Source organism: Ursus arctos, unplaced genomic scaffold (genome assembly GCF_023065955.2).
Source record: "Ursus arctos isolate Adak ecotype North America unplaced genomic scaffold, UrsArc2.0 scaffold_34, whole genome shotgun sequence".
NCBI classification, from domain to species: Eukaryota; Metazoa; Chordata; class Mammalia; order Carnivora; family Ursidae; genus Ursus; species Ursus arctos.
The window spans coordinates 11,196,262-11,212,588 of record NW_026623030.1 but is presented as its reverse complement, the minus strand read 5'-3'; the positions used below and the strand labels follow the sequence as shown (position 1 = coordinate 11,212,588).

The following is a 16,327-nucleotide window of genomic DNA, read 5'->3' as shown; positions in this document are numbered from 1 at the left end:
TGCCTTTTTTTTTTTAACTTTTGTAATATGGAAATTTTCAAATATATGCCAAAGCATAATGAACCCCATGTACCTATCACCCAGCTTCAACAATTATCAATATTTTGCCAATCTTATTTTCTTTCTTCCCCTGAGTTTTTTCTTCCTAGAGTATTTTATTTTATTTTTCCTGGAGGTTTTTCATTTTGGGGGGGCTTTGGGGTTTTTTTGAGGGAGAGAGAGAGAGTTCGAGTGCAGGGGCTAGGGGGTGTGGGCAGAGGGAGAGAGAGAATCTTAAGCAGGCTCCATACCCAGCACAGAGCCCAGCACGGGGTTCAGTCTCATGATCCCGAGATCATGACCTGAGCCAAGATCAAGAGCTGGACACTTAACTGACTGAGCCACCCAGGCGCCCCTTTCCTGGAGTATTTTAAAGCAGTTCCAAACATCCATAAAGCAATTCCAAACATTCCATAAATATTTTATTTTTATTTTATTTTTTTTAAGTAAGCTCTACACCCAGTGTGGGGTTTGAACTCAAGACCCCCAAGATCAAAAGTTGCATGCTGTACCGCCTGAGCCAGCCAGGCGCCCCAACCCATGAGTATTTTAGAATGAATGCCCAACCAACCATTTATTTATTTATTTTTAAAGATTTTATTTATTTATTCGACAGAGATAGAGACAGCCAGCGAGAGAGGGAACACAAGCAGGGGGAGTGGGAGAGGAAGAAGCAGGCTCCTAGTGGAGGAGCCTGATGTGGGGCTTGATCCCATAACGCCGGGATCACGCCCTGAGCCGAAGGCAGACGCCCAGCCGCTGTGCCACCCAGGCGCCCCACCAACCAACTATTTAATAGCATATTTTTGCTTCTTTGTACATTAAAATGAAGAATAGCTATTGCTCCGGGTCAATATGTGAAGCTCAGATGTGTCTGCAGTATGGATAGACCTTCAGTTGTTAGCCAGTCCCCCGTTGTTCCTTGTGAGTTTGCTATTACTTTACGAAGAGCATGCTTTTGGAAAGTCTCTCATCCTCTCTCTCTGCACTGTTCCCTAGGAACACTTCATTTCCCCTTCGGCATTTGGAGAAATCCTCTACAATAACTTCCTGTTTGACATCCCAAAGATCCTGGACCTCTGCGTGCTCTTTGGAAAAGGCAACTCGCCTTTGCTCCAGAAGATGATAGGTACGTAGGGCACAGGGCCTGGCGGGCTGCACAGCGATGGTCCCCACAGGCCAGACTAGAGCACCTAGATGAGCGGAGGGGGATTCAGAACTACAGTGGCTTGGACGTGACTCTGCAGATATATGCGTGTCAACTCCGAAAGACACACCTAGGTGGCCATGGGGGAGTGGAGACAACACTGTACCCCACGGTCCCTCAAGGATCTTAGTATTAGGCCAAATGTCAAACAGTTGAAGGAGTGGGGAACCGCTTTGGCGGTGAAAGTAGGAACAGCAGTGATTGCTAACCTTTAGGTGAGTGCTCACTGGGGGCCCGGCACTCTGCTGAGCTCCTTGTATGTGATCTTAATTGATCCTCACGGCAGCCCTGTGATAGGACTCTGTAATCATCCCTATTTACAGGCAAGGAAACAGGTTAAAATGTAAGGAACTTGCCTAAGAGCCCATAACTAACAAGTGGCCAAGTTGGGGTTTGTGTCGCGTAGGGCTGACTCTCGAGCTCTTCCTCTTTGTCACTCCCTGCCTCGGGGATAATGGGGCTGCCTCAAAAGTCTCATGATTTGCAGTGTTGCTGAGAACAGTCAGAGACCGCTTTCAGAGAGGACTCTTCTGGGTTGAGAAAGGAATGGCTTCAGCAGTTGAATCCCGTCAGGAGGCAGTGGGCTGGAGGGTTCGATCAGAGACTGAAGTTTGGTTGGGATGCTGCAGAGGGAGCCGCACCCCAGTGTTGGGCCAGACACGGAGACCGGACACCACTGTCAGCCCTCCTCATCCTGGGATTATAGGACACAGTCTTCCCAAATGCCCGATTTCAAAGCTAAGTTGTCCCTTGAAATGGTTTCCTTCCTTCCTCCTAATAAAAAAGGTAATAATAAAGGTAGTATAGGTTAATTTAGAAAGTTTGGGGAGAGGGGCGCCTGGATGGCTCAGTCGTTAAGCGTCTGCCTTTGGCTCAGGACATGATCCCAGAGTCCTGGGATCGAGCCCCGCATCGGGCTCCTCCGGTGGGAGCCTGCTTCTTCCTCTCCCACTTCCCCTGCTTGTGTTCCCTCTCTCACTGGCTGTCTCTCTCTCTCTGTCAAATAAATAAATAAAATTGTTAAAAAAAAAAAAAAGGAAAAAAAGTTTGGGGAGAATATAAAGCATAAAGAAGCAGGAAAGCAGTTACCAAATTCCTGCACCCAGAGACAATCATTTGGTGATTATTTCCTTCCAGTCTTTTCTCTGCATGTTTTTCAAAAACATGTCAGAGCATAACGTATACGAAATTTCACATCCAGCCTTTTCATTAGAACAGCGTCTGGTTTCTCGTTCAAATCTAATTATTCCCTGATCATCAGTTCATTTCTTTTACTTTCCCAGAGAAAGACTCTTCATGATGTTACTGTAGGCCGAGGGCACAGGGTGAGTGAGCAAAACCAGGCCCGGTTAGAGAAACCATTATTAGGCCAGTTTGGTTAAAGTGGAGCATTCTAGGAGGGCAGCAGCAGGAGATGGGGAAGAGGAAGCTGGGGCCAGATCGGGGAGGGCTCTGTGCCAACCATTAGCAACACTTGGGGAGAGCATCGCTTGGTGCACTCAGAAGGCAGGCCCTGCCCAGTTCACACCCCAGCCCTATTCCTGGCTGTGTTACTTTGTCCAAGTCAGTTACCCACTCTAGCCTCAGTTGTCACATCTGAAGAATGGGAAGACTGATGTTATATCTACCTTATAGGATGGTTGTGAGGATTAGCACGGTGCCTGGCTCATTATAAGCGCCTGGTGACTGTAGCTCTTACTGTGATGAGGCCATGGGAGCTGCGAGGAGGAGCTGCCTGGTGTCAAGGTTAATTTGGTAGCATGCTGGTGGGAAGGGTGGTGGCCAGAAACCTAGGAGGAGGCCAGTGCTTTAGCGTGGGTTCGAAGGTGAGAGCCTGGTTGGGCTGAAGAGGACATCCTGGAGGTAGAATAAAGCAGGCTTTAGGGAGGTCAGCTAGAGGGAAAAGTCAACAATTCTAGAGAAAACTGGTGTCGGGCGCAGGAAAAGGGCCTTTCGGGCGGGGCGGGGGTGGGGATGTTGCAAGTGGAGGCACAGTCAGTGTTAGATCTGCGGGGTGCGAGATGCCGTGCAGATTCAGGGGGAGAGGATTTCTGGCCCCAGTTCCAGGTGGGCAAGGGTGGAGTGAGAAAGCTCCTAAACCTTTGAGTCACTGACTTCTTTGAGAATCGGATGAAAGCTCGTCCCCAGAAAAACATACCCCCTTATAGATTTTGAGGTGTTTTAGGATGTTTTTATCCCCCAGATGGAGAACCCCTGAATGGCTTATTTAGGAGAGCCCTTTCTTTGGCTCCTAGAGGGTGGTTCATGAAAAAGAAGGCAGGCCAGGCATTGGGAGCCCCTTCATCGTGTGTGTATTGGGGGGGGAGGTGTTGAGGGGGTGTGGAGGAGGGGCCTGTGGACACACATGCGCACATGCGCGCACACACACACACACACACATACACACACACAGCAGCTCTCTTTCCAACCCTTGAGCAGAAGGCACAACAAGGGGCAGCCTCCACTGTCTCTACCACAGAAGCTCTTGAGCAAAGCAGATCAGCTATAGTAACAATGTTGACAAGGGAGAGAAGGAGGGAACAAGCGGATTGGCCAATCGTCCTTTGGGCGGAAGCCCAGTCCTTACCTGGCACTCTCCCACCCGCCTCAACCTTTCTGCACAAACACACCTTACTTTTTTTTAACCTCAAGATTGGTATTCTGAGTCAGTAAGTGTAATTCTGAAAGCAGGGCCTTTCAGTTAGACTCTTGGAGCCGCTTTGTGAAAGCAGGAGTACGTCAGGCCTTGGCCCCATCGAGGACTGCACTGATCTCTTTGGCAATACCTTCCCTTCACCCTGGGTTTCTGAACTGCTTTAGTCTGAGAAGGATGCTGCTGTTGTCCCTTACTTCTTAATTGTTTCTTTAAGAGATCGAAAGTCAGATCTTTGCATCACTCGATCAGATAAAGGAGAGGAAAGGGTCAGTTGTGAAATGTTATCTGTTTCGATGCTTGTAAAACATCCCTGTTACTCAGGCATAAGCACTAGAAGGATTATGAAAGAGTGCCCTACCCTGGGCCAGGTGGTTAGGGCGCAGTGGGGTCTACCGTACGGTACTGGGGGGAGACTGGCTCCTGACGCCTGAGTCAGGAGCACTGCCTGGAGAAGGTGACACCTGCCTTATGGTGGACTTAATTCTGGGAGATCACTCCAGGCAGAGGGGACAGGGCTTGTTCTCTGAGGTTGAAGAGGTACGAGAGAGGAATGCAGCCCAGGAAATGGGGAGAGGGTGGCTGGAGATGCTCTCTGGGCCGGATCTCACATGGCCCTCTGTGCTCTGGTCAGGAGTTCAGACTTGACCTTGAGGATACCATCGGATGGGAGAGTTTGGGAGAAAGAACAGAGGTTGATGGGGAGACAGCTCAGTCCCTCCTTGCTGTCAACGATAGGAGGCGGGCACAGATGGTCAGGGAGTACCTTCACAGGTTGAGGGATCAGGACCCATCTGGAGGTGGGATGCACTGACCAAGCTCATGCTGGTAAAACTCTGGCTTCTGGAGTCAAGGAACAAAGTGGCATCCAAGAAAGTATTTACAGAAAGTCCAGCTACATAGTGACTTTCTTCCTCATCCAGTCCCACCTGGCCTTTGAGCTCATTGATTTTCAAATCCTCTGGGATGGGGCAAGGGCTCCCCTTGGTTTTCATTAAGGAAACCAAGGACAGACCTGCACAAAGACGAAGGACGCCTAGAATTCAGCACAGCCTGACAGACAGCCTTAGACGTTGGATCGTAGCGGGCTGAAGAACCCTGGCCTCTTCTTAAGGGTGTTGGTATTTTGCATCAGCATGTCTCCTGGCTAGCTATGATTTTCCCTTCCTCCCTCGCCGTTTGGGCAGCCGGAACACTTGGTTTCTGTTCCAGTTACCATATGCTCTAACCTACGCACTCAGAGCAGCAGCAGCGCTTGGAGGTCGTAAACATTCGGAAAGGAGCTTTGTTTTATAGGAACCACTGCAAATGTGTGGTAAACCTGTCTCTAGGTCCCTCTCAGGTCTCTCCACTTGGAGGAGGACGGATTAATATGGCTAACATATTCAAAAACAGAGGGTAAGAGAATTTCCAGACAAATTTCTCTCTAGAGTCTCCTAACATTATTAGAGGCGTGGCCTGGCAAGAATCCTGGATTGTAGCATCCAGGTTTCTTGAGCAAAGAGATCATATCTCCTGATTTTCCTGGATGACTAACTCCCACTTCCAAAGCCAATGCTGTCATACAAGGCACGGTGCCCAAGTATGATCACTCCCTGGGGACATCAGGGTGAGCTGGTTTGACCAGGGCAGGCCTTTTATTTTTTTTTTTAAGATTTTTTTTTTTTTTTTTTAATTTGAGAGAGAGAGAACACAAGTAGGGGCAGAAGCAGGAGCAGAGGGAGAAGCAGACTCCCCATTGAGCAGAGAGCCCAACGTGGGGCTCGATCTGAGGGCCCTGGGATTATGACCTGAGCTGAAGGCAGACACTTAACTGACTGAGCCACCCAGGCACTCCCAGGGCAGGCCTTTTATGTAATTCTCTAGGCAGAGGTGCTTAAAAGGTTAAATTGTACTGAGTAAAGTCCTCCCTCATGCTGGGGAAGTTTCTAGGCTGGGCCAAAGCTCTGTGCCAGCAGGGCCTGGGGCCAGGACTGCTCTGGTGCAGACAGGCTTAGGAAAGGGGAGAAAGGTCACAGAACATGCTGGCAACCATTTGTAATGTGTCCTCCCCTCCCCCACCCTCTTTTCCCAATTCCTACCTTTTTTTTTCTCTTTTCAGGAAACATCTTTACCCAGCAGCCAAGTTACTATAATGACCTGGATGAAACCATGCCCACCATCCTTCAGGTACCAGCTCTCAGCCCTGCCCAGATCCCCTCCCCAACCTGATGGTATGTCCCTGGACTTTCCTGGAAGAGCCGTAGAAATGTTTACTCCCCACCCCTCTCCAGCCCCATCTCCAGACAGTCTCTGTGTCCTGCCCCTCAGCACACCCTTTCAAATTAGCCCTTTTCCGCACTTGAACAGAACTGAAATCTAAGGGCTGTCTAGCACTCATACAAAAAGAGCTTAAATTGTGTGCTGCTTGCCAACAGCCATAAGCCTCTAAGGACACCCCTCTAAGAGACCTATGTTTCTCAAATAAGAGCTTTAAAGTTCTATAAAACTGTTTTAGAATATAATAATGTTCATTGTAGAAAATTTGGAAAATAAAAAATAAAAAACAGAAAGAGGAAGATTAACCCATCATCCCACCACCACCAAGCAGTTCTATTCACGATAACATTTAGGGTGCTTACGTGCTGGCGTACTTAAAGATGGCGCAACGAGTGCGAGACTTACATGATTTTACATTGGGCTCTGTTTCCTCCTCACTGTTGATTTGTCTTTGATTTCAGTATATTTCCGTAAATCACCATCTCCAGAGGATCCAAAACATATATTGTTGAATATGTATCTTCAATTTCATTACCATACACTTGCCCAGCATATCCATTCAGATAATTTCTATAGGAATCTGGGGACTTTTCATACATTTTGTCTTTTTTTTGGTTTTTTTTTTTAAGTTTTATTTAAGTAACCTCTGCGCCCATCGTGGGGCTCGAACTCACGACCCCGAGATCAAGAGCCGCAAGCTCTTGCGACTGAGCCAGCCAGGTGCCCCTTTTTTGTCTGTTTAATCCTCACCACAATGCTGTAAGAATAACCCCCATCATCCGCATCTTACAGTTTCCACTCTGACCCCGTGCCCTGTCGTTATCTCAGCTGGTTTCTTGGGAACACTGGCACGTATTTGAAAGATTCCAAGGCAGCTTTCAGATCACCCGTCCCCGACTGCAGGTCAGGGGTCCTAGCTGCTGGTTCGACAGGATGTGGGAGAAACCCTTCTTGTGTTTCACAGGTTTTCAGCAATATCCTTCAGCACTGTGGTTTGCAAGGGGACGGGGCCAGCGCCACACCCCAGAAACTCGAGGAGAGGGGCCGGTTGACCCCCAGCGACATGCCTCTCCTGGTGAGGTTGCCCTTCAGCCCAGCCTCTTTCTGTCTAGCACAGGACCCGACAGCTTCTTCCCCTGCTCGTGGCCCTCTTCCCCAACTCCGGAAACAGCTATTCCCATCACACAGGCTTAGAGCATTTCAGCAGGCTTTTTATTGTTCTCTGGGAGCTTCCTTTATGGGGTAGTGGAAAGAACAGGGAACTAGAGTTCAGAGGATGGAGGTTCAGTCTTCACATAGCTCAGCACAATGAGCTCATTCATGTTACTCATTGAGCCCTGTGTTCAGTCCACATATTTGTACTGATGAGGCTCCCGTGTGTGCCGAGCCTTCGGGAGAAAGCAGCAGGCAAAGGCAGACGGGGCACCTGCTCTCATGGGACTTGCAGTCTAAGACAGGTGAATAAGGAGCACAGACATGCGTCAGGCCTTATGCTCATAAGTACTGGAGATAGAACGGGAAAGAGGCACCGTGAGCTGTCTTCTTGGAACTTGCAATCTCATGGGAAAATGGACATTAATCAGGTGTTTCAGAAAGAGACACACTGAGTTCTGGGGGCGCAAGTCATTTTACCTGCCTGAACCTGTTTCCTAATCTGTAAACTAGAGACCCGTACAGCTGCTCAGCCTACTTTTTAGAGTTGTCAAGAGACTCTGGAACATGTATAAGAAAGCGCTCCATGTTCTGTGTACCCTCTTTAAAATGTACAGAAAGCGTGGGCTGGATGTTCTTGTCCTCGGTGGGATATACCTTCTACGTAGGACCACAGGCATTGTCTTGAGGTTCAGGGGTTGGTGCTCCTTCAGCTTAGAAGAGAGAACTGTATTATCTTAGAACTAGAAGTAACCCCAGAGATCCTCGGGCGGGTGCCCATTGGGGCTACGGTAGGGAGACCTAAGGCAGGGCGATTGAGTAACTGGTCCAGATCGTGCTCCTGGAGATGGACCGGCCAGGCTTCATGCAGACCTCCAGTGATCCCTTCCCCTCCACACGGCATCTGCCTGTTGCCTCCCACTGGTTTCCATGTCAACTTTGTCTCATAGCCACCACAGAGCTGTGTATGGGGGCGGAGGAGAATAATGCAGTGTTTTCTTTTGGCAACAGGAATTAAAAGACATTGTTCTCTACCTTTGTGATACCTGCACTACGCTCTGGGCCTTTCTGGATATCTTCCCCTTGGCTTGCCAGACCTTCCAGAAACACGACTTCTGTTACAGGTACTGCAGTAGTCCGACTGCCGAAGTAGAGGGTCTAGTTGCCGTCCACATGCAGCAGATATTTACTGGGTACTTAGAATGTGTCGGGCGCTCTTCCAACCTGGGGATACAGTAGTGAAGAGGACAGGTGAGGCTCCTGCTTGTGTGGAACCTGCATTTTATCTTTTTTTTTTTTAAGATTTTTTTTTTTTAAATTTATGTGAGAGAGAGGGAGAGCACGCACGAGCAGGGAGGAGGGGCAGAGGGAGAGGAAGAAGCAGACTCCCTGCTGAGCAAGGTGCCCGATGTGGGACTCAATCCCAGGACCCTGGGATCATGACCTGAGCCAAAGGCAGATACTTAATGACTGAGCCACCCAGGCTCCCTGGAACCTGCATTTTAGAAGCATTCCCATTTTTGGCTAACAACTAAGTAGGGAAGGGGGAAAAAAAAACCACCAACCAAGAATAGGGCAATTTTAGTTCAGTTCCGTTGTTTCAAAGCCCCTCTCATGGGCAGGCACAAAGCAGTAACAGATCGTAAGAAGTGGTCTGAGGAGTTCAGCATCTGGTCTAGAGTGGAGCACATGCAAAGAAACAAGCAGATATGCTCACATGTGGGGCCGGCTGCTGTGGCCATAGTATGAAGCACTCTGGGAACACAGAGGAGGGAGGCAGAATTCTGCCTGGGGAAGTAAGAAGTTTCATGAAGGCCCTTGAGTGAGAATGGACAGGAACCTTCCAGACAGAAGGATTACAGTGGCAGGACGGGCATTCCAGGCAGGCGGTGTGAAGGTGGGAAGACCCAGAGGGTGTCCAGGGGAGAGCCAGGGAGTGGAGTGGGGTGAGGCAGGGCCCAAATCAGCAGGAAAAGGAGCAGCTAACAGCAAGAGACGCTCTGGAGAGGTTGGTAGAAGCCAGATTGTGAGGAGCCCTGACCTTGCTGGCAGGGAGTGGGGTCTTTATTCTGTAGGAGCAGAGGGAGAAGCTGGGAGCTTTTATCCAACGGAGTTACAGAAAGATCCTGCCAGGATGAGGGAAGATGTAGGGAGGGAGACCCTCCTTCCCCACTTAGCATCACGAGCATCTGCCCATTCCTTGTGCAGTGAGAAAGGGGTGCCCGGGCCTGGGCTGGTAACCTGCACGTTGCCTGGCAACAGTGTGTGGGGGGATGCTGGCCTGTTCTTAGTGGCCTCTGGCTGTTGCTCTTGCCAGACATCTCTCCCCACCGTTTGCAGGAGCTCCTGGGAGCTGCCCAGCTCTGTGCGCTGAGCCGTCAGTCCATTCAGTCATTTCTTGCCCATTCAACAAAACATGTATATAGCACTGACCTGTGTCAGAGGCGGCAGCTGGCACTCTGACCCCTCCTGGGTCTCCTGAGCTCGAGAACATCACATGCGAGGACTGATCGGCCCGTGAGGATGTTAGAATAAAGCGCCAGTCGGCGCTCTGCCCGGAAGAAAGGGGTTAGGCTGGGCCTGTAGCTGTCCCCTTTTGGAAAAGGTATCTTTTCTCATGGTTAAAGTGGCAGGCGCTCATAGGAAATTTGGAAAATCCCCAAAGGTAGAAAATTAAAATCACCTTGAGAGATCATGCTGTTCTTAGGGTTTTGTATCCTGCTTCTCTTCACTTACCATAGGCATTTTCTTTTCTTTTCTTTTTTTTAAAGTAAACTGCCCCCGATGTGAGGTTCAAACTCTCAACCCCGTGATCAAGAGTCACATGCTCTGCTGACTGAGCCCGCCAGGCGCCCCTGTAGGCATTTTCCCATTTTGTTAAAGCATCTTCCCAGACGTGGCACAGATTGCTTTTGAAAGGGTCTTTGGAAACAGGGCAATTTTTGGAAAAACTAACTTTCCTGCAAGGGACAGTGAAGGCAGGCGAGCGGCTCCACCCATCTCAGGGTGAGGAGGAAGAAAGGAAAACAGGGTTGACTACAAGCCTTTGACCCACAAACAGCCCCGGGCTGGCCCAGCCTGTTCACACTGTGCTGGAGGCCAGGAACGCCCGCTGAGCAAATGCCTCCACCTCAGTGCCCGCAACTTTCTGGAACGGGCTACAGTCACCAAGCAGCTCTGTGGTTAATCCTCTCAGAACAATCTCCTTCCTCCCAGACATCCTCAGGTATATCGGACTATCTCTGTCTGTTACTTAATTTTATGAATGAATAATATGTTCACATGGTTCAAAACTCAAAAGATATGAAATATATAATGAGGGGCACCTGGCTGGCTCAGTCAGTAGAGCATGCAACTCTTGATCTCTGGGTCATGAGTTCAAGCCCTATATTTGGTGTAGAGCTTACTTAAATAAAACTAATAATAATAATAATAATAATAAAATATATATGTATATATAAAATACAGTCTACCTCTTCCCCTTCCCCAGGTCCCATTCTCACACACCACCATTGTTGTTAGGGGTTTTTCGTGGAGTTTTCCAGAGATATGCATATAAATATAAGCAAATGTGCACATTACATATCACCCCCTCTGCCTTTTATTTTTATTATTTCTTTTAAGATTTTATTTATTTTTAGAAAGGGAGAGGGCGAGCAGGGAGAGGGGCAGAGGGAGAGCAAGAATCTCAAGGAGATTCCCTGCTGGGCACAGAGCCTGATGTGGGGCTCGACCCCATGAACCTGCGATCATGACCTGAGCTGAAACCTAGAGTCAGATGCTTAATCGACTGAGCCACCCAGGTACCCACCCCCACCCCCTGCCTTTTAAATTAACTGCCGACGTATTATGAGTACTATATGTACTGTTTGCATTTTATTTAATTAAATTATTTGTTAAACAACGAATTTATTTCTCACAGTTCTACAGGCTGGGTGCTTTTATTTTTAAATTTAATATGTATCAGTACACAAAGCAACCTCAATCTTTGGTATGGCTAGATAGAATTCCATTGTACCGTATGGAATACCGGACCCCAGAGATCGACCTGGAGATTTTTTTCAGTTGTTTGCTCTTACAGAAAAATGTCACAAAGAATATTTGTACGTACATCATTTTGCACCTTTGCAAGTACATCTGAGGAATATATTCCTAGAAGTAGACTCACAAGAACAGATGGTTTGTGCATTTAAAGTTTTCATAGATCTCGCCAAATCGCCCTCCACAGGGGTTGTTCCAGTTTACCCCTCCCACCAGCAGTGTATCCTGGCAACACCTGAGTCTCTTTGGGCCAAACTGCCCACTCTGCCTTTTTCTGGGTGCCATGCTGTGGGCCTAGAAAGCCTGCCTCTTTGGGCCTAGGTACCCTCTCCTGCGTACGGGACTACTCTAGCATAGAAGTTGCCAGAATCCAGCGAGTCGATAGTGAAGTGTTTACAGAGCACCTGCTACGCATTCAGGAGCGGTCCTAGGCCCTGAGGCTACAGGTCCGGCTTTGGGAAGCCTACGCTATTCAGAGGAAGAGCCGGGCCACAGAAGAGAGGCAGCTGCATTTTCAGTTGCAAGGGTAACATATTCGGAGTTCTGCACACCTAGTTTGGGGAAGGAGTCATCACGTGGGTGAGCGTCACCAGGAAGCGTGTGCCTGGGGCAGAGAGTTAGGATCTGGGTTGGGAAGGGGGGTGGGTGTGAGGTTGCCGAGGTGAGAAGCAAGGTTGGCTACTCTGTGCCAGCTATGGGTATACCAGAGAAAGGAGTTACAGTCTGATGTCATGGGAGGTAGGGAGCTGCTGCCAGGCTTGAGCAAACAAAAAGAGTGATCTCGTTTGTTTCTCAAGCCTCGGTGAGTTCCGACTAGCCCTCTCATTGCTCTGTGAGAGGGAGCCTGTCTGGGCCTCGGTGTCCCGAGTGAAAGGGGGCTGTAGCTACAGATCGCTTCTCACGAGGCTCTCCCTGGACCAGCCACAGTGGGCCCAATCTGGGGTGAACTTGGGGAAGAGCCGGGGTGGTGCTGGGAGCAAACTGCTGTGGTGACAACTTGGGAGCAAGAGATGGGCCTTCCCCCTTCCCACGGGTTGCTGTGATTTTCTGATGAAGTGTGGTGTTTATGAACTAAGCCCACCTTCTCCCCATGTGCGCCTCCACAGACTGGCTTCCTTTTATGAAATCGCCATTCCTGAGCTGGAGTCCGCGATGAAGAAGAGGAGGCTGGAAGACAGCAAGTGAGCAGGGGACAAAACTGAGTTACTCGTCGTGGTGGAGAGAGCGTCCCCATCTCGAAGAACGATGGGGTGGCCCACGGAGCTCCAGCTTCAGTGTCCCTGCCGAGCAGCCCCCCCGGCCACTGCGTCCTCGCCTTTCCCCCTCAGATGTTGCTGCGAGCTCTTGTTAGTCAGCGCGCTGGTTTCCCCCCCACTGTTTAAACGAGAGGCGGCCCTGGAATCAGCTGGCCTCTCAGAGCCTGTAACCTTTTGCCAACCGCTGTCCACACTGAATTGTGAAGCTGTCTTAGCCCTGGGGAGGGGCACCTGCAACTGTTGAGAATAAGCTCCCTCTGGGCCTTTTTATCTCCTAAATCTCTATTTTTTTTCCCTTTCTCTCTCTGGCCTTCAAAGGCTGCTAGGTGACCTGTGGCAGAGGCTGTCCCATTCCAGGAAGAAGCTGCTGGAGATTTTTCACATCCTCATAAACCAGATCTGCCTTCTCCCTGTCCTGGAAAGCAGGTGAGTCCTTGGGAGCAGCTGCCTGGGCGGAAGAGCCCCCTTCCCAAGCCTAGCAGAGGCGGCCCCCTCACTTCATCTGCCCCCTCCCCTGCTCAGCGGAGATGGGGAAAAGAGACACAGGCTTCTTTTCCTCTAACTGGCCTGAGGCCTCGCAGAGGAGCTGGGCCGGCGGCAGGGAGGGGAGCTACAGATCATTTGCATCGAGTGAGCTCATCTTCCCTGGTGTCCTGTTCCAGCTGTGACAACATTCAGGGCTTCATTGAAGAGTTCCTTCAGATCTTCAGCTCCTTGCTGCAGGAGAAGAGGTGAGTGTGGCTGAGCCAGGACCAGTCTGCACAAGGCCTTACATACTAAAGCCTCTGCCATAAGCTCACCATGGTCTAAGGTTCTGAGATTTGTGGTTGGGCAGCAGACCAGCGCGCCTGTTGCCCCAGCCTTGTCCCTTCTGTCTGCTCTCTGCCCAGCAGGTTCCTCCGGGACTACGACACCCTCTTCCCTGTGGCCGATGATGTCAGCTTGCTACAGCAGGCCTCCGCCGTCTTGTATCCTTCTTCCACAGCCCCTGGGACAGGACCTGGCCTGACCAGGTTGGAGATGGGCTGCTAGGACCCAGAGGAGCAGAGGGAGGTTTAGCCCCAGAACCCACCGGTCAGCCAGCTGTCCCCAGAGTGCCTGCCAAAGCCCCAGTCCCTGTTTCTGGAGGAGGTGACTACTCTGATCCTCAGAGCTGGGTGGGGTTGGAGTCCTGTGTTCTGTAGGTGTTTACTGAGTGTCTGGGCCTGTGTGACCAACGTGGACTCGGCCCTGCTCTCACAGACCTCATTGCAGGAGGGGAGACAGACAAGTAAACAAGCAAGCTCAGGGTTAGGCTATGAGACAGAAGTGATAGCCGAGCTGAGAACCGCAGAAGAAAGTAGAGGAGGCCAAGCCCAGAGCGAAGTGTTCCCAGTGGATGGAGGACAGAGAGGCCCAACTGGGGAGCCCACAGACATTTTGTGTAGATCGCAGGGTGGGGCTGGGATCTAGTGGGAGGAGCCTATGGCATCGCAGATGAGCTGGGGCTCAGCAGACCTGCACAGCTCTGGGGTGACCGTCACTGAGCTTGGACTCTGTCCTATAAGCACTGGAGTGTCATGGAAGGGTGTGAAACAGGGAGGAACAGGGTCAGTTTTATACTTTGGGAAAGCTCTGTCTGGCACAGGGAGGAGAACAGACTGGCCTGGGACCTCTGTGAGGCCCAGTGGCTGGTAAGAGTGCTGTTGCTGGCATCCAGGCATGGCCAGTGGGGGTGTGGATTCAAAGGGGAAGGAGGGAGTCTAGGACAACTCTCAGATGTCCGGCTTGGCAGTGTCCAGACTGGTAGAGAGAGAGGAAGGAATGACAGGGAGGAGGGCCCGTGGGCCATTTTGGAGGCTGGGTGAGGTTGCTCAGTCTCGCCTCAGGGATACCCTCTGGGCCCCCAGCCTTTTCAGGAAGCCCTCAGCTAGTTGGACAGGAAGCCGGGTGGCAGTACCCCCCTTAGGCCCTCCTCCTGGGGGTCAGTGCAGAAGTGGAGCTGCTGGTTCACCCAAATATCACGTCCCAGGATGCCCCTGGCCCTGTCTTCATCCCGAGCTGCTTCCTGCTGTGTGGCAGGTACTAGGTTTCAAGACCAGTGTGGTCATGGTCTGGCCTGTTTCCCCACGCATCCCGGGTGCCCGTCATGTCCACTGGGTACAGCCCAGCCAGCCCCTAACACAAGTCATAGCGTCAGATGCTGGCGAGGGAATGAGAAATTACGCTGCCTCAGAGCGAGGGAGGCAGAAGAGACGCTGGCACCCAAGAGAGAGCCGCCTTAACACGTGTCACAGGGACGAGACCCGCACTGCCTACATCCTCCATGCGGTCGAGAGTGCGTGGGAAGGGGTGGACCGACGGAAAGCCACAGATGCGAAAGACCCACCGGCGGCCGAGGATCCTAACGGGGTCATTGCGCCAGCGGGGCCAGTCGGTGGCCCGTCCTCACGTCTGGAAAACTCAGAGGAAGAGGAGGTGTGTGTCTGGAGCGCCGTTTTCCCCTGCTTCCCCTGCCCCTTCCCGGAAACCTCTCCCTTCTTGGTTTCTGCTCTCAGAGAAAAAGGTTTCTTTTGGAATTGACAGCCTCGAGCTGCCTTTAGAGAGCCCTGCGAGTCGCTTCAGCTGCCAAAACGCGAGTTTCCCCCTATAAAGGGAAGCGATGGAGCTTTCTCCCGGTGAGGTCCTCCCTGGAGCTCTCCTCTCAGCGGATCACGGTGGTGCTGCTCCGGTCCCCCTGCTGGGCCAGCCTGGATGCCCCGCCATGGGACTGTAGGGCTCCACTGAGCCGGTTTGGAAGCCCCTGATCTAGTACTTTCTCTCCAGGCCTCTCCAGAACTCGCCCATTCTACAGCTGTACAGATTGGCCCTTGAGCCCAGGACTCTTCCCTGAATGTGGGAGGCAGCATGACGTAGGGACTAAGGCCACCCGGCCTCTGGGGTCAGACAGCTCTGGGGTGTACCGGCTTCTGCCACTCACCAGCTGTGTGGCCTTCACCTCTAGCCTCCGTTCCCCATCTACAAGTGGGGCCAGTCACCATCCCTGCCTCCACAAGTTTGTTGGGATTCCCAGAGCGGTTGTGTGGAGAGCCCCAAGCCCAGCTGGCCCTCTGTGCTCTGTTAACAGACGCTACTCTCCTTCCTGTTAGACTCAGGCCCATGACTGTCACTGGGCCTTGGAAAGTGACAGTCCTCTCCACCTTTCCCACCCCCTTCCCCAATTTGGTTTCTTAGCTGAGACATGGATGATTTTTATCGTTTGTTTACAAGATTTGCGAATTTCCTGAAATGAAAAACCTAACAGCATCCACTCACATCAAGCAGGATACGGACTGAATCCCCCCTCTTTTTTTTTTTTTTTTTTTTAAGATTTTATTTATTCATTTGACAGAGAGACAGCCAGCGAGAGAGGGAACACAGGCAGGGGGAGTGGGAGAGGAAGAAGCAGGCTCCCAGCGGAGGAGCCCGATGTGGGACTCGATCCCGGAACGCCGGGATCACGCCCTGAGCCGAAGGCAGACGCTTAACGACTGAGCCACCCAGGCGCCCCTGAATCCCCCCTCTTAAAAAGAATATAATTAAAGGGGAGCAGCTCCCCACAGTCCAGGGCTGGTGATTGCCGTTCCTCTCCAATGTCAGCCGTCAACTTGTTAGAGCTGGATAAGGATGAGTAAAAGCCGTGGCCATTTATGGTCTTCTCCAGGCACTGTGCTCGGCGCTTCGGGAGCATGATTCTCTGAA

General features: G+C 51.0%; 1 protein-coding gene across 11 annotated transcripts in view; it reads left to right on the top strand.

The window, feature by feature from the left end:
• The window catches only part of ASCC2 (activating signal cointegrator 1 complex subunit 2), a 39,363-nt gene that overhangs the window by 10,330 nt on the left and 12,706 nt on the right, over positions 1 to 16,327 (top strand). For 6 of the 11 annotated variants that reach the window (XM_026484786.4, XM_044378989.3, XM_026484782.4 and 3 more), the window contains 9 exons: positions 1,039 to 1,168; positions 6,001 to 6,068; positions 7,123 to 7,233; positions 8,322 to 8,434; positions 12,458 to 12,532; positions 12,926 to 13,033; positions 13,270 to 13,338; positions 13,501 to 13,575; positions 14,884 to 15,064. In XM_026484786.4, the coding sequence (XP_026340571.2) occupies positions 1,039 to 1,168; positions 6,001 to 6,068; positions 7,123 to 7,233; positions 8,322 to 8,434; positions 12,458 to 12,532; positions 12,926 to 13,033; positions 13,270 to 13,338; positions 13,501 to 13,575; positions 14,884 to 15,064 (930 nt within the window). Of the gene's footprint in view, positions 1 to 1,038; positions 1,169 to 6,000; positions 6,069 to 7,122; positions 7,234 to 8,321; positions 8,435 to 12,457; positions 12,533 to 12,925; positions 13,034 to 13,269; positions 13,339 to 13,497; positions 13,576 to 14,883; positions 15,065 to 16,327 lie in introns of all 11 variants that reach the window. The other 5 variants (XM_048221454.2, XM_026484785.4, XM_026484783.4 and 2 more) reach the window with 1 other exon arrangement.